This window comes from Ctenopharyngodon idella, chromosome 10 (genome assembly GCF_019924925.1).
Source record: "Ctenopharyngodon idella isolate HZGC_01 chromosome 10, HZGC01, whole genome shotgun sequence".
NCBI classification, from domain to species: Eukaryota; Metazoa; Chordata; class Actinopteri; order Cypriniformes; family Xenocyprididae; genus Ctenopharyngodon; species Ctenopharyngodon idella.
The window spans coordinates 25179382-25192499 of NC_067229.1; the positions used below are offsets into that span (position 1 = coordinate 25179382).

At 36.1% G+C, this 13118-nt stretch overlaps 1 protein-coding gene across 2 annotated transcripts; it reads right to left on the reverse strand.

Annotated features, from left to right (window-relative positions):
• Positions 1–291: 291 nt before the first annotated feature.
• zgc:114200 (Gamma-secretase subunit Aph-1b-like) lies at positions 292–10205 on the reverse strand. Of its 2 annotated transcripts, XR_007932281.1 has the most exons (8): positions 9669–10205; positions 9111–9284; positions 8051–8124; positions 7802–7924; positions 6820–6947; positions 4755–4878; positions 4413–4564; positions 292–2071 (listed from the first exon to the last, which is right to left on the reverse strand). XR_007932281.1 is itself a non-coding variant. In XM_051910047.1 (7 exons), the coding sequence occupies exons 1-7, from the start codon at positions 9779–9781 to the stop codon at positions 2043–2045; spliced, it is 765 nt and encodes a 254-aa protein (XP_051766007.1). In that variant the 5' UTR covers positions 9782–10205; the 3' UTR covers positions 292–2042. The 2 variants fall into 2 exon arrangements, 1 of the variants encoding a protein (XP_051766007.1); XM_051910047.1 differs by lacking the exon at positions 4413–4564.
• Positions 10206–13118: the final 2913 nt, after the last annotated feature.

Genomic DNA, 13118 nt, shown 5'->3' on the forward strand with positions numbered 1-13118 from the left:
CCTAAGCCAGACACTTTTAAAATTTCAGGAATGAACATGAATTAATAAAATATTTAAAAATGAACACCGAAATAGATTTATGCTGTGTACATTCATTGTTAGTTCACGATAACGCAGACATTCACCGGTGTTAATGAATTTAACCTAAATGTGAAGTGTTACCCATATAAAAACACTGGAGTCCAAACATTACCTTCCGCATTCAGGTTAGATTGACGATTCACATAAATGTGTACCGTATCTGTTGGAGTAAATATTTCACTCACCCCAAATAACTTTGACTCCATGAAATGATTAACAGGGTCTTTTTAATCTTTTTTTCTCTTTTCCAAATCAATTTGAACAGCAATCAGATTCCCTGTTTGGCACATCATATTCTTAGAAACTTTATAAAGCAGCATTAAAATGTTACATAATTACAAGTCCTTTTGTAATTGAAATTCAGGAAAGCACCAAGTTATTGTGTCCAATATATAGAATAGACCATGAAGAGAGCTCCATCTGCACAGTTCTTAACACGATGCCAAATACAGACCAGAAACCGCTTGCACACAGACACAGAGGATGGGTACACAAAGCAATACATTAACATACAGAAGCACAGCGAATGTTGGTGGTTACTGAAGGCAACGTATGCTGATCGTGTTTGATAAGCAACAAGTTCAAACACAGACGCGCCACAATGAGTGTACTGAATGTGCTTTAAGGCTGGAAAACAGCTGATGTGTAAGTAAAAGCTGTGATGTTAGTGTGCTGGGTTAGGAATTAAAGCTGTGTTAGTATCAAGTCACTGAGATGACAAGTGTGAAATGTACATCCAAGTCTCAGATAACTTCAACTGTCCTCCACATGATAACAACATGGTCCAGCACCACTTCTGAAGTGCTTATTAATGAACAGAAAAGACTCTGGAATATCCAGATATTGCTTCCCATCCACACATGTAAAGTTTGCATTCAATTGTCAGAAATATGATGAAAATGAAGTTTAGCTGCTTTGTTCTTCCCATTGTATACTGAGCTACAAACAAATGATGGTTACACTTTGTTTTAATGTGTCCATATTACTGTCGTTATTGAGTGATATTAATTAACATGTACTTACTATAGGGTTAGTTATATGTAATTATGCATAATTTACTGGTATTACTATAGTAAGTACATGTAACAAGGACACAAAGTGTTACCCAAATTACTTTAATTCTACATTAATGAAAAATGGCAGTTACACTTTATTTTAATGTGTCCTAGTTACTGTAGGTACCGAGTAATATTAATTAACAACATGTACTTACTATATAGGGTTATTACTATAGTAAGTACATGTAATGGGTAGCAAGGACACTGTAAAATAAAGTGTTAACCAAATGACTTCAACGCTGATGAAAAATGACTTTTTAAAACTGTGATGACCAGGCATCAATCTGTCCAAAAACTGCATAATTACACACTGAGATATTTGTTTAGTTTGAGAACAGCGTAAAAGTTAAATGTTCTCATTGTGCATTCATTTGTCACAACAAAGATATGTTCCAGAATGTACAGTACAAATATGAAAAGCCTTTAATGCCAGTAAATGTAAATGCTCTTGACTAATAATAATAATAATAATAATAATAATAATAATAATGATAATGATGATTAAATGAGTGAAAGAGGGTGAAGAGGTACTGTTTTGGTCACTTTCTTCCCCTAACAGTGGCTCTACAATAAGGCTTCATTCAAAATGTAAAGGACATCAAGGAAGAAAACTCAAAACCACAAACATTCACAAGAAGAGCCAGAGAATGTTGCTTTTAAAATAAAATAATATTAAAGATCTGTCTTATTGATTTGCATTCAGATCAAGCTATTTACAGTGTTTGTGTGAGAGTCTCATGGCCCGTCTGAGATCACTGATGCTGGAGGGGACGTGTCTGGATCCCCTCAGGGTTTGGAGCTGGTAGATATGCTCTTTCGCAAACCGCTGCCGTTCAGTCAAGCAGCAGACTCAGCCGTTCTCTCGTCCTGGATCTCACTAGGTACTGTGTGACAAAAACCATCTTATGAAGATTCCCCTTCAGCTTTCCTGCCTGCACAAAGAGCCAATGCAGACACCATTAGACAAACGAGAACGCATCAAGGGTTTGGGATGGTTCTGTGCAGTACAGTGTGACAGTATTTGCTGCTACTTCTCTTAGTCTTTGGATGAAGGACAGGGGCCAGACTCACCAAACATTCTTAAGAACAATTCTTTTCACCTGCTTTTTTCTACCTTAAAGGGTTATTTCACCCAAAAATGATTTTTTTTTGTGATTAAGTACACACCCTAATGTCGTTCCAAATCCGTAAGACCTTTGATCATCTTCGGAACACAAAATAAGATATTTTTGATGAAATCCAAGAGGTTTTTTTTTATCCTCAATAGAAAGCAATGAAATTACCACATTCAAGGTCCAGAAAAGAGATGAATTTGTTGAATAAAGTCGTTATTTTTGTTTTGTTTTTGCGCACAAAAAGTATTCTCGTCGCTTCATAACATTAAGATTGAACCACTCTAGTCACGTTGACTATTTTAATGATGTTTTTACTACTTTTCTGGATCATGAATGTAGTAATTTTGTTGCTTTCTATTGAGAACAAAAAAAAACCTCTTGGATTTCATCAACAATATCTTAATTCGTGTTCCGAAGATGAACGAAGGTCTTATGGGTTTGGAACGACATGAGGGTGAGTAATTAATGACAGAATCTTCATTTTTGGGTGAACTAACACTTTAAGAATAAAATTATGAATATTTTATATTCCTAAATACATTTTGGTGACACTACAATAAGGTTTTATTTGTTAACATGAACTAACAATTATCAATACTTCTACAGCATTTATTAATATTAGTCAATGTTCATTTCAACATTTACTAAAACATTTTTAAATTCAAACATTGTATTTATTTACATTAGTACATTTATGCACTATGAACTAACACAATGAACAATTTTACTAACATTAACAAAGATTAATAAATTATTTTCAAAACGTACTGTTAGATCATGCAAGCTAAAGCACTTAATAATGTTAACAAATGCACTCATAGAAGAAAAGTTTCCATATGCAATCTTAAAGGGTTCCGTCAGGCACTTCAGAAGCACACAAAGAAACATTCTTACGAATTTAGAATCATAACTTATTTCTTAAGAACATTTTTTTGTGAATCTTTTCTGAAATGCAAGACATTATACTTTGAGATGTAGGAGTAAAGGTTATAGATACTTGACAAATGTGCTTAAATACTGTAGCAGAGTACAAATACTGTTACCGTCAAGTCAACAGTTGTGGAAATCTGCAGGCAAAGTTGTTATTTAAGCTTGGTGGAAATGTACTTGAGATCAGCTCACAGACACTGTCTACTACAATCTGGAAGCATGTGACTTTCAATAGCTTCCCGGGTCATATAGAGCAGTGTCTCCCAAACCTAAGGCCTATTGCATGAAGTTAGTTGAACAAACTATGGCCCGGTTTCACAGACAGGGCTTAGCCTAAGCCAGGATTAGGCCTTAGTTCAATTAGGGCATATAAGTAGCTATTATAAACATTCACTAGAAAAAAAAAAACAATACTGGTGTGCAATGTGCATCTTGAGACAAAACAATGGCTCTGACATTTTAAGATATACCAGTACAAGTTACTTTCAGTTAAAACAGCTCAAACATGCATTTTAGTTAAGAAGCCTTGTCTGTGAAACCGGGGGTATGGGTTTAAGAGTAGGTTTAGAGTTGACTAAACCATATAAATCCAACCTGGTTTAGATCTGCATCAGTGGGCTAACAACGCTCAATATAAACATTCTCTGTCAACTGATCCAGAGTTTGGATTGAAGTGCGTGCACCTGAAAGTGTGCCATGTGCGGTAAACAGCCAATCACATGGAAGGAGAGCATCAGTTTGATTCACTTCGAGAGAGCCAAGCAATTCACTTCTCTGCTGAAGATTAACAAATAGTTATGGAAAAATATGAATTTAAAATGGTGCTGTCAAATCAATTAATCTCAAATAATCACATCTAACATAAGTTTCTAAATCTATAATGTGTGTGTCTCAATTAATCGCATCTAACATAAAAGTTGGTGTATGTGTGTATGTATATGTATGTGTATGTATACAAACTTATGTTAGATGCGAATAATCGAGATTAATCGATTTGACAGCACCAACTTAAACGCATTTACAAGGCAAGAATAAACACTGCTGCAGAGAAGGCATCTGAATGAAAATATAATAATTTATATAGGTTCAAAGAGCTCAGAAGAAAACATGTAAGCTTAATCAGTTTAAAAGCTTTATGTTTTGAAGCTTGTATTTATATGTATACATTTGTGTTGATTTAAATGCAATTTAATATTAACTGTCAAATATACATAATTAATTTACTCACAGCCGATTGGTCCAGTTTTGGTTTGCGATCTCAAACCCAGAATAAAATCTGCTCTGGAGCAGGTTAGCCGTGTAGTGTTACTATGGTGATGAACCAATCCACCTTCTTGAACCCGAAAAACCAGAGTTTGCTCAACCTAATCTCAAAATTACCTGGGTAGGAAATGAAACCAGCTTCATCTAACAGGCCTCAGGTCCTCAAAGTCAGGGTTGAGAAACACTGATATAGAGGTCACACTTCAGAATTAATTACTTTCTAGATACCATAAACTCTCAAGCATCGGCCAAATCAAGCGATGCACACAAGGAGCATGATGTAAAGTGTATGAAGGTCATGTCTTACGTGTGCAGAGTGCATTAAGGTTGTTTAGTGATCCTCCAGATGAGAAGAAGGCCCAGACGGCCATCAGCAGCGTAATGACGTACACAGGAGGCAGGCTGCCTTCATACAGCGGGTTCAACAGCGACTGAAACACAGCAAGAGAGAACATTGGAGACTAGTAGTAGACATTACTCCATTTCTGTCACAGATAGAGTTTGGGTTCATGCCACTGTCACCTCTGGCTTGCTTAGTTGGGGACATTTAAAATTCAGCAATATTAATGACTTGCACTGACACGATTGGATGAACTGAACTGAGCTGGATGATGAAATCACTGTTTTCTCCAGAGCTGCAACTGAACTGAACTCATTTCATGTTTAATGATCTCTTTACACAGTTATTGAACAGAACTGAATCAACACCGAATAGACTTCAGCTGAACAATAACACTATTGTCTTTTTATAGCTGCTTTACAGTGGAATTAATCTGAATATTTGCGTTAATCAATCATTTTCCTGTTAATCACTGTAAAGCTGCTTTGAAACAATCTGTATTGTTATAGAGCACTATAGAAATAAAGGTGACTTGATTTGACATTTATCATTGAAGACGCATGTTAATATAAGTCATAAATGGGGCCAAAGTTTGCCAAGCAATAAAAAAAAAAGCAATCTCTGAGCAATAACACTTTCTGGGGAAAGTTTATTTAGTGAGGCACAAGGATAATCCAAGCTGTGTGTATGAACACAAAGCACAGCCCCGGTCCTGTGACATCATGACGGTTTCAGGTAATGTGAACCTCTGCTGCCGCTTCCAGATGAAACATTAGACATCTGAGCTGCTATACAACCATCTGAGCAAGCCTTTCTGAAACAGCGTTACCATGAATTAGCATGGAGTGCATATCAAATGTCTAGCGTAACTTTATAGCTTCACAAGCTACAGTTGCTCAGCTGTATACGGCACATCAAGCATAAAGCTGAGCCTCTCCAATGACAATTTATTTGCCAAGTTTATGCTTGAAGTAATTGTTTAATGTTTTTGAAAGATGTCTCTCATGCTCACCAAGTTTTTTTTTTTTTTTTTTTTTTACCAAAAAGAGTGAAAAATGTAATATAATTGTGAAATATTACAATTTAAAATGTAATTTATTCCTGTGATCAAAGCTGAATTTTCAGCATCATTACTCCAGTCTTCAGTGTCACATGATCCTTCAGAAATCATTTTAATATGATGATTTGCTGCTCAGGAACATTAATATCAATGTAGAAAACAGTTGTGCTGCTTCATATTTTTGTGGAAACTGTGATACATTTTTTTTTTTTAGGATTCTCTGATAAACTGAAAGTTCAAAAGAACAGCATTTATAGATTTTTTTTTTGGTAACAATTTAACTTTTGATCAATTAATGCATACTTGCTGAAACATTCCTTAAAAAAAAAAAAACTGACCCGAAACTTTGACCAGTAGCGTATGTGCAGTGATGAAGAGATTGGAGATTCTCTTATCTCTCGCCATCATTTTAAATAGTGCGATGGTTAACGAGTGGCCATCTAGTGCCTTAGTTCAGTTGCAGTTCAATTGCAAATAAAGTGACTGGGCTTAGATTTAAACAATTTTTAAATGAGACATGATTTCCAATAAGAGATGTGAAGAAAGCAAATCTATGTCTATAGAAATTTTTCTCAGAATGTCGCAACAGACCACAAAAGTGGTCTCTAGTGAACGCTGTTGCACTTTTGGTTCAGTGTGAGGAAAAACTGCTAGGTAAATTGATAATTAATAGAATATTGATTTTAAAAGCATATATTAAAGTGAATAAAGATAAACCATATGATTTTAATAAAATCTAATACTTTCTTAACTATAAGTATGACATAATGCACAAGAAAACTGAAGACATGAAATCAAGTGTCTGGATCAACTAAACTGAGTGGACTTATAAAAATTAACCTGCATTATATAGAAACTATTAGTAAAAGAATATGGAACTTGAACTTGTGACTTGGCATTGAAAGGCTATGACCTCACATCACAGACAGGTTAACATGTTCAGGACGAAATGTGTGTCCATGTAAAGCTCACCAGGCCAGCGACTAACAAGTGGAGACAGACGACAGCAGCGATGACCCACCAGCGGTTCTTCTCACAGCCCTCGAAGAACACTACGCCCCAAAACGTGTGCAGCAGCGTCAGCGCCAGAGTCATCAGCGCTACACATCAAACACACAAGCCTTAAAGCAGCGTGTCACAAGCTTTTGACTCCAAGACAATTTCCCAATACACCCCACCCCTAATAGCAGTTATTTCAATACCTCAACTTAAAGTACATGAAAATGAGAAAAGGTGCCTTGGCACCTAGCAGAAATTAATTAAAATTTAATTTAAGTTTTAAGGAAGGATGTTTCTATACATGATGGTGAAATTTTAAACCAGTTACAAATATCAATCTGAGGTTTTTCTGTTATTTGACGTTTGAGAAGGTTTCATGGTTTCATTAAAATGCTCCGTTTCAATAAACATGACATCAATTATAATTAACTGAAACAATCAAGGAAATTAATGTATTAATATATGTGTGTGCTCTTGATAACGTAATATACATGTGTTTCTTGTAAAAGTAGTACCTAGCAACATGACCTTTACTCTGTCACAAAAAAGGAAGCTGTGCTTCTTTATTTCATTGCCAAATCCAGGTTATAATAGATAGATAGACAACTAAAGCCCTATATAAGATGTTTAAGATTCATTTTTAATAAAACTGATTCTAGACTGACTTTATTTAAACCCATTTCAAGGCTGTCAGAATACATTCAGAGGACTAGAAATATCACAGGACAAAACAAATGTTTCAGATATTTTCTGTGAGTGACCCATGTGGCATCAAGGGTAAATCACTTGCTCCCAGCGATTTTTAGAATAGAATATACAGCTTTTCCGAACAGCAGGATTGGTTTTGTGTAATTCGTCAAGTGTTATTGCTGACATAAAAACGCCACACCTAAATGTTGAAGCTGTTAATTACTCTGCCTATCTGGATGGCCCACAAGGCTTTGCAGGAGCTCACCTGCTGTAATGAAGTAATACTGTGAGTCTCCATAGATGCCGACCGTCCCGGGACCCAGAGAGTCAGACAGGATGTTGATCATGGAGAACGCACCACTCATGATGCCAAAGCCCAGCCCAGCCACTGCACACAAAACACACCGACAACCTGATAAAACCTGCCAAAGGTGCCATCTAGTGATCTTAAACAGGCAACATCAAACACAATAACATGCTGAGCAGCACAAAGTGTGACAGGAACACAGTTTACCGTAAGCCATCTGCCGGACTGAAATGGCTAAACCATCGTCATCACTAATGGCTGCCAGACCCTCGTTGGCCTTCCTGATGAATCAATGCAAGAGTTAAAAATGTATCACCATTTCAAGGAAACAGGTTCTCTTACAACAGCTGACAGCAGGCATCCATTTGAGTTTGCAATCACCACCAAAGAAAAACAACAGACAAGTAACACAGAGACCTTCTAGAGCAAGAGTGTCCAATCCTGGACCTGGAGGTCTACCTACCTGATCAAACACACCTGACTGTGATTATCAAGTGCTCCTGAAGATCTTAATTAGCTGCTTCAGATGTGTTCGATCAGGGATGGAGCTGAACTTTGTGGGAAGGAAGATCCCTAGGAACAGGATTGGACAGCCCTGCTCTACATCATCAACTGGAAGAAGCTATTATTATTCCTTATATCAGAACAAATTCCAAAAATCATGACATCTATTCTGTAATTTATACTTTTGTAAGACAATGCAGGCAGTTTTTCCATGTACTGTATCTATTTAACTTTAAAGGCCCTTTTCCTCATGAATTTTTTCTCCTGCAGTGAGTCAGAAAACTCACTTTAGCAGCTATATAATTTGCCTGCTTGTATACTTTATACATTTTATTCCTAAAAACTGTATGTATCGAAAATGTATGTTTTTTCTGGCTGTTGACAGTATTGTATCTAAAATGTCAACAAAATGAATCAAGAATTTTGAAGCTGACTTTATCCAATGTTCACATTTCTGTTCTAGAAATATATTAATACAAATACGAACACAAATGAGTACATATTTAATTAGACGCTGCCTCATTTGTATATTTAAACATAACATCTCAGAAAACTTGTAAAACAAAACAGTTTTCTTAATGTACTGTGATTAATCAAGTAAGAAAGTATATGTTGATATCTTTTAGTTTAACCTTAGCCTTAAAAAGTTCTGGAATCTGAGCCTTTTTTTAATAGAAACTAGCTTGTATGTTTGTGGTGTGGAGTCGTCATGTTTGGCACTGAGGATTTCTTATCATTTATGGCACACCATAATGAGTCTTACCGGAGCAGTCTGTAGTAGGCAAAACGAAACACTTCCTGGAGCAAGACCGAAAAGAAAACTCCAAAAATAAGCAGGGCCCTCGGCAGGGTGGGATCCTCTGACCCGTTACTAGCCTTCACAGCGATGAACCACACCAGAGAGGACAGCAACAGAGACAGCAGCCAAAAAAACGCCCTGAAACAAACACATGTACCATCTGCATTATTCTCCACTTCTGCCTCCTCCCATGGGCTCCACATAAACATTCAGATGTGACTTTAAACAGACTTCATTAACGTCATGGAAATCAGACTTATTCTAATATTTGAATGTTCATAAACTGCTGATTTGTTAAACATTATATAATGCAAAATAATGTGTTATCCAAAGCAACTGTGTGTCAAAAATCTGAGCCTGTCTCTTACAAAAAAAAAAAAAAAAAAAAAAAAAAAAAAGTAGTGTGGTGCTATTTTCTCTATGGCACTGAACAATTCATCGTGTGTATAAAACACGCTTATGTTAAATGCATTATGTATCTGACTGTAGATGTCGTGAGTGAAATGTGATCACATGACTTACCCTGCGATCAGAATGATGATTCTTAATGGATCTTTGGCGATAGTAAAAACAAACAGGGCGAAAGCTGGACCAAACGCTATGAAAGCACAGCCAAAAAACACTGCCAGAGTCATTCTGGACGAGCTCCTTTCTCTTTATATTTAACTGAGCTACCCGATCATTCGATTATGAGCAACAATCGGGATCGAACAGAAATACACTAAATGTACAGCAGCAGTGTTGTGAAAGTAAACACGAACAATGCCTGTAGAGACAGGTTTACTTAATTCTCCATCAATCACAGATAGTTTAAACCTGCCAATTTCATTTGCAGCGTTACAATACAGACAAATCACAGAACTGTCGTACACAGCCAAATAAAGAATCGATCTATCAAAGACTTCAAAGCTAATAAATCCGATGATATTGGCGTGGTTTACATCGTCCTTCTGTCAGCGCATTGTTTGGTAACATTTTCAAACTTAATCTTCAGTTTTTCTTTCCCGAATAAAAAACACACGCGACACTTCCGAGGGCTTTTGTTTGGTTTAAATGATTGGCTTACGCTTCCGGGTTCACATCCTCTGCACCGCACGCTCCTGCCGCTGAGTGGCGCTGTCACTAGTAAACAGTCAAGTAAACACAGAAGCTACAAAGAGTTGAAGTATGGACAGGAAATAATAGTTATCTAAAAAATAAACCTTATATTTCGCATAGAAGTTTGGTGCTGACTGCTGAGCGATTACTGAGGGCTTAAATGAAGAAAGGGTAATTTGGTGTGGGGATTTTAATGCACAAAACACTGTATGGGGAGGAACAATAAATGATGCCACTTGGATGGATCTAAGGAATTTGTTGTGCATTAATGATGGTGATAATACACGGGTGGATGTGAACACAGGCTGGAATTCTGTACTTGATCGAACCCTTGTCTCGCACACGCTAATTGGAGTAATTCAATATTAAGTGCAATTTAACCAAGAAATTACTGGCAGGTGGATATATGAAAAAGTGAATTGGGGACAATTTTTTAGAAATGAGTGATGCAACTGGAGTTTATGACATTAAAATAATAAACTCATAGATTGTATCAGTAAAACAAAATGTGTCATCAATATGTATTCCAGTAAAGGGAGGAGGAAAGACTAGATTGTATTCGGTGGAATGAGGATTGTAATATAGCGATTAAAGAGAAAATGAAAACTTTTAATATTCTAAAGAGAACTCATAACAGGCAGAATTTGATAAGAGCACAAACTGAAGTCAGAAGGAAAAGTAGGGGTGCAAAAAGGGAATATTGGGCAAATTTCTGTAATAGTACAGGTAAAATACTGCAATACATGATGTTTGGAGAATGATCAAACAGATGAGTGGCATAAGGAAAGAATTATCCATGGTTACGCTTTATTTTAAGGTGACGTAGTTACATTGTACTTACTCAAATAAATACTGAGTAATATTAATTAACTATATACTTACTATAGAGTTAAGGTTAGGGTTTGGTTTAGGGTTAGTTACTTGTAATTACGCATAATTTACTGTTATTACTATAGTATATGTAGTAAAGTGTAACTACGTCACCTTAAAATAAAGTGTTTATTCAATTTTATGTAAGGTTGAAGAAATAGCAATAAATGAAGAAGAAAAGGCTGAGATGTTTTGGAGTGTCTTTATTAGTATCAATACCTCAGATAATCTAACTAATGAAAGTAAAGAGCTAAGGAATAAAACGCTAAAATAATATCCAAAACTTATGGAAAAGATAGTGTGTTGGGTGTTCATTTCTCTTATCCTATAGGTTAAAGAGAGCATTGAAGTCAATAAAAACATCAGCTCCAGGTTATGATGGAGTAAGTTACAATATGTTAAAACATTTGTGATAGAAGTGCAATAGAAGTGATTCCAAACTTTTTCAATAAGATCTGGAGTGAGGGAACATTACCGAATAGCTGGAAAGAAGCTTTAACTATTCCTTCAAGGACACCAGGGAACATGTGATCCTTTGAATTACAGATCTATAAGCTTTTCTAAGCTTTAGAAAGGATTATATTTGTATGCAAATTAATGGAAAGGATTCAACTAATGTATTATTTAGGAATTTCAGAGATGTGTGAATAGGGGAACAATGGACCATATTTCGGTAACGGAAATAAGGAAAACATTGGTAAATAAAGAAATGATGATAGCAGTATTTTTTGACACTGAAAAGAATACAACATGTTTGAAGGAAGGGTTATTGATAAAGTTAAATAAGATGGGTATAATATCATTGGATTAAAGATTGAATAGAATTATAAAAGTAAAGATTGGTAAAAATGTATGCAATAACAGTTTGATACACACACACACACACACACACACACACACAAAGATCAGTAGCCTAAGCCATGGAAACTTATGTTTACATTAACACATCAAAATAACTGATTTCATGAAATCATGGGATGTTTTGTCTTCACGTCTACAGGTGGTGGAAAAGAATCGGGATGGGACTCGGGCAGAAATTATGTTCATGGATGAGATTACTTACATTACTGTAGTATGAAGCAGGGCCGAGTACTGTGCGAGCAGAAACGAGGCCTGCTGGAGCGATTAGTAATGAGAGACGAGCGTGACACACGGCTCGAGAGCAGCGGAACTTTTATTATGCCACAGTCGCTGCTTCCGCTTCTTCCGGTCAAGTGTATGTGGGGTAACGCAGTGCTGTTTTATCATATTAGATACATTTGTGTGTTGAAAATTGTTAGTGCTACTCTGTGTTCGCTCGGTGGCTGCTATGAGACACTTGTTGCACACTGCAGTAAGCTAGATCGATATTAGTCATGGTAAAACATGGTACTCGATGTAAATCAAGAAAACAAGATTTAAACAATAAGAGTGTGTTGAGCTATATAACGATTAGATTTCTGTCGATGAATGTATCCAAACAGTTGCTCACCTGTCTAATAAAACACATACTATATTAAAGCGACTTTGGTGTTTCCATGGTTTATACAAAATTAAACCGGAAACCAAGGGTAACGCGGGTATGATGTCATTGATAGGCGACGCAGGGACACGGTCCGTGTCCTGGTTGTTGGGCATTTATGGTTACTAAGACTTGAGTCAGAGCAGATAAGTGCATGTTTTAGTCTCATCATAAATTTTATGTAATGCTATCATTATGGCCAGTAATCATTTGCCCTGTGAACGATACATATCTGATTCTTTTCCCCTTTTCTGTTTTTAGTTTTGATATATAGGCAAACCCACTTTGAATTACATCCTGAATTACAAATACTCACTTTACTGTAATTAAGTAGTTTTCAGAAATTGTACTTTTTTAAAGTACTTTAAAAACACTGAAACATGAATGAAGTCTGTATTTTTGTTTTGTTTTTGCACACAAAAAGTATTGTCATCGCTTCATAAAATTAAGGTTGAACCACTGCAGTCACGTCGACTGTTTTAACGATGTCTTCAGTACCTTTC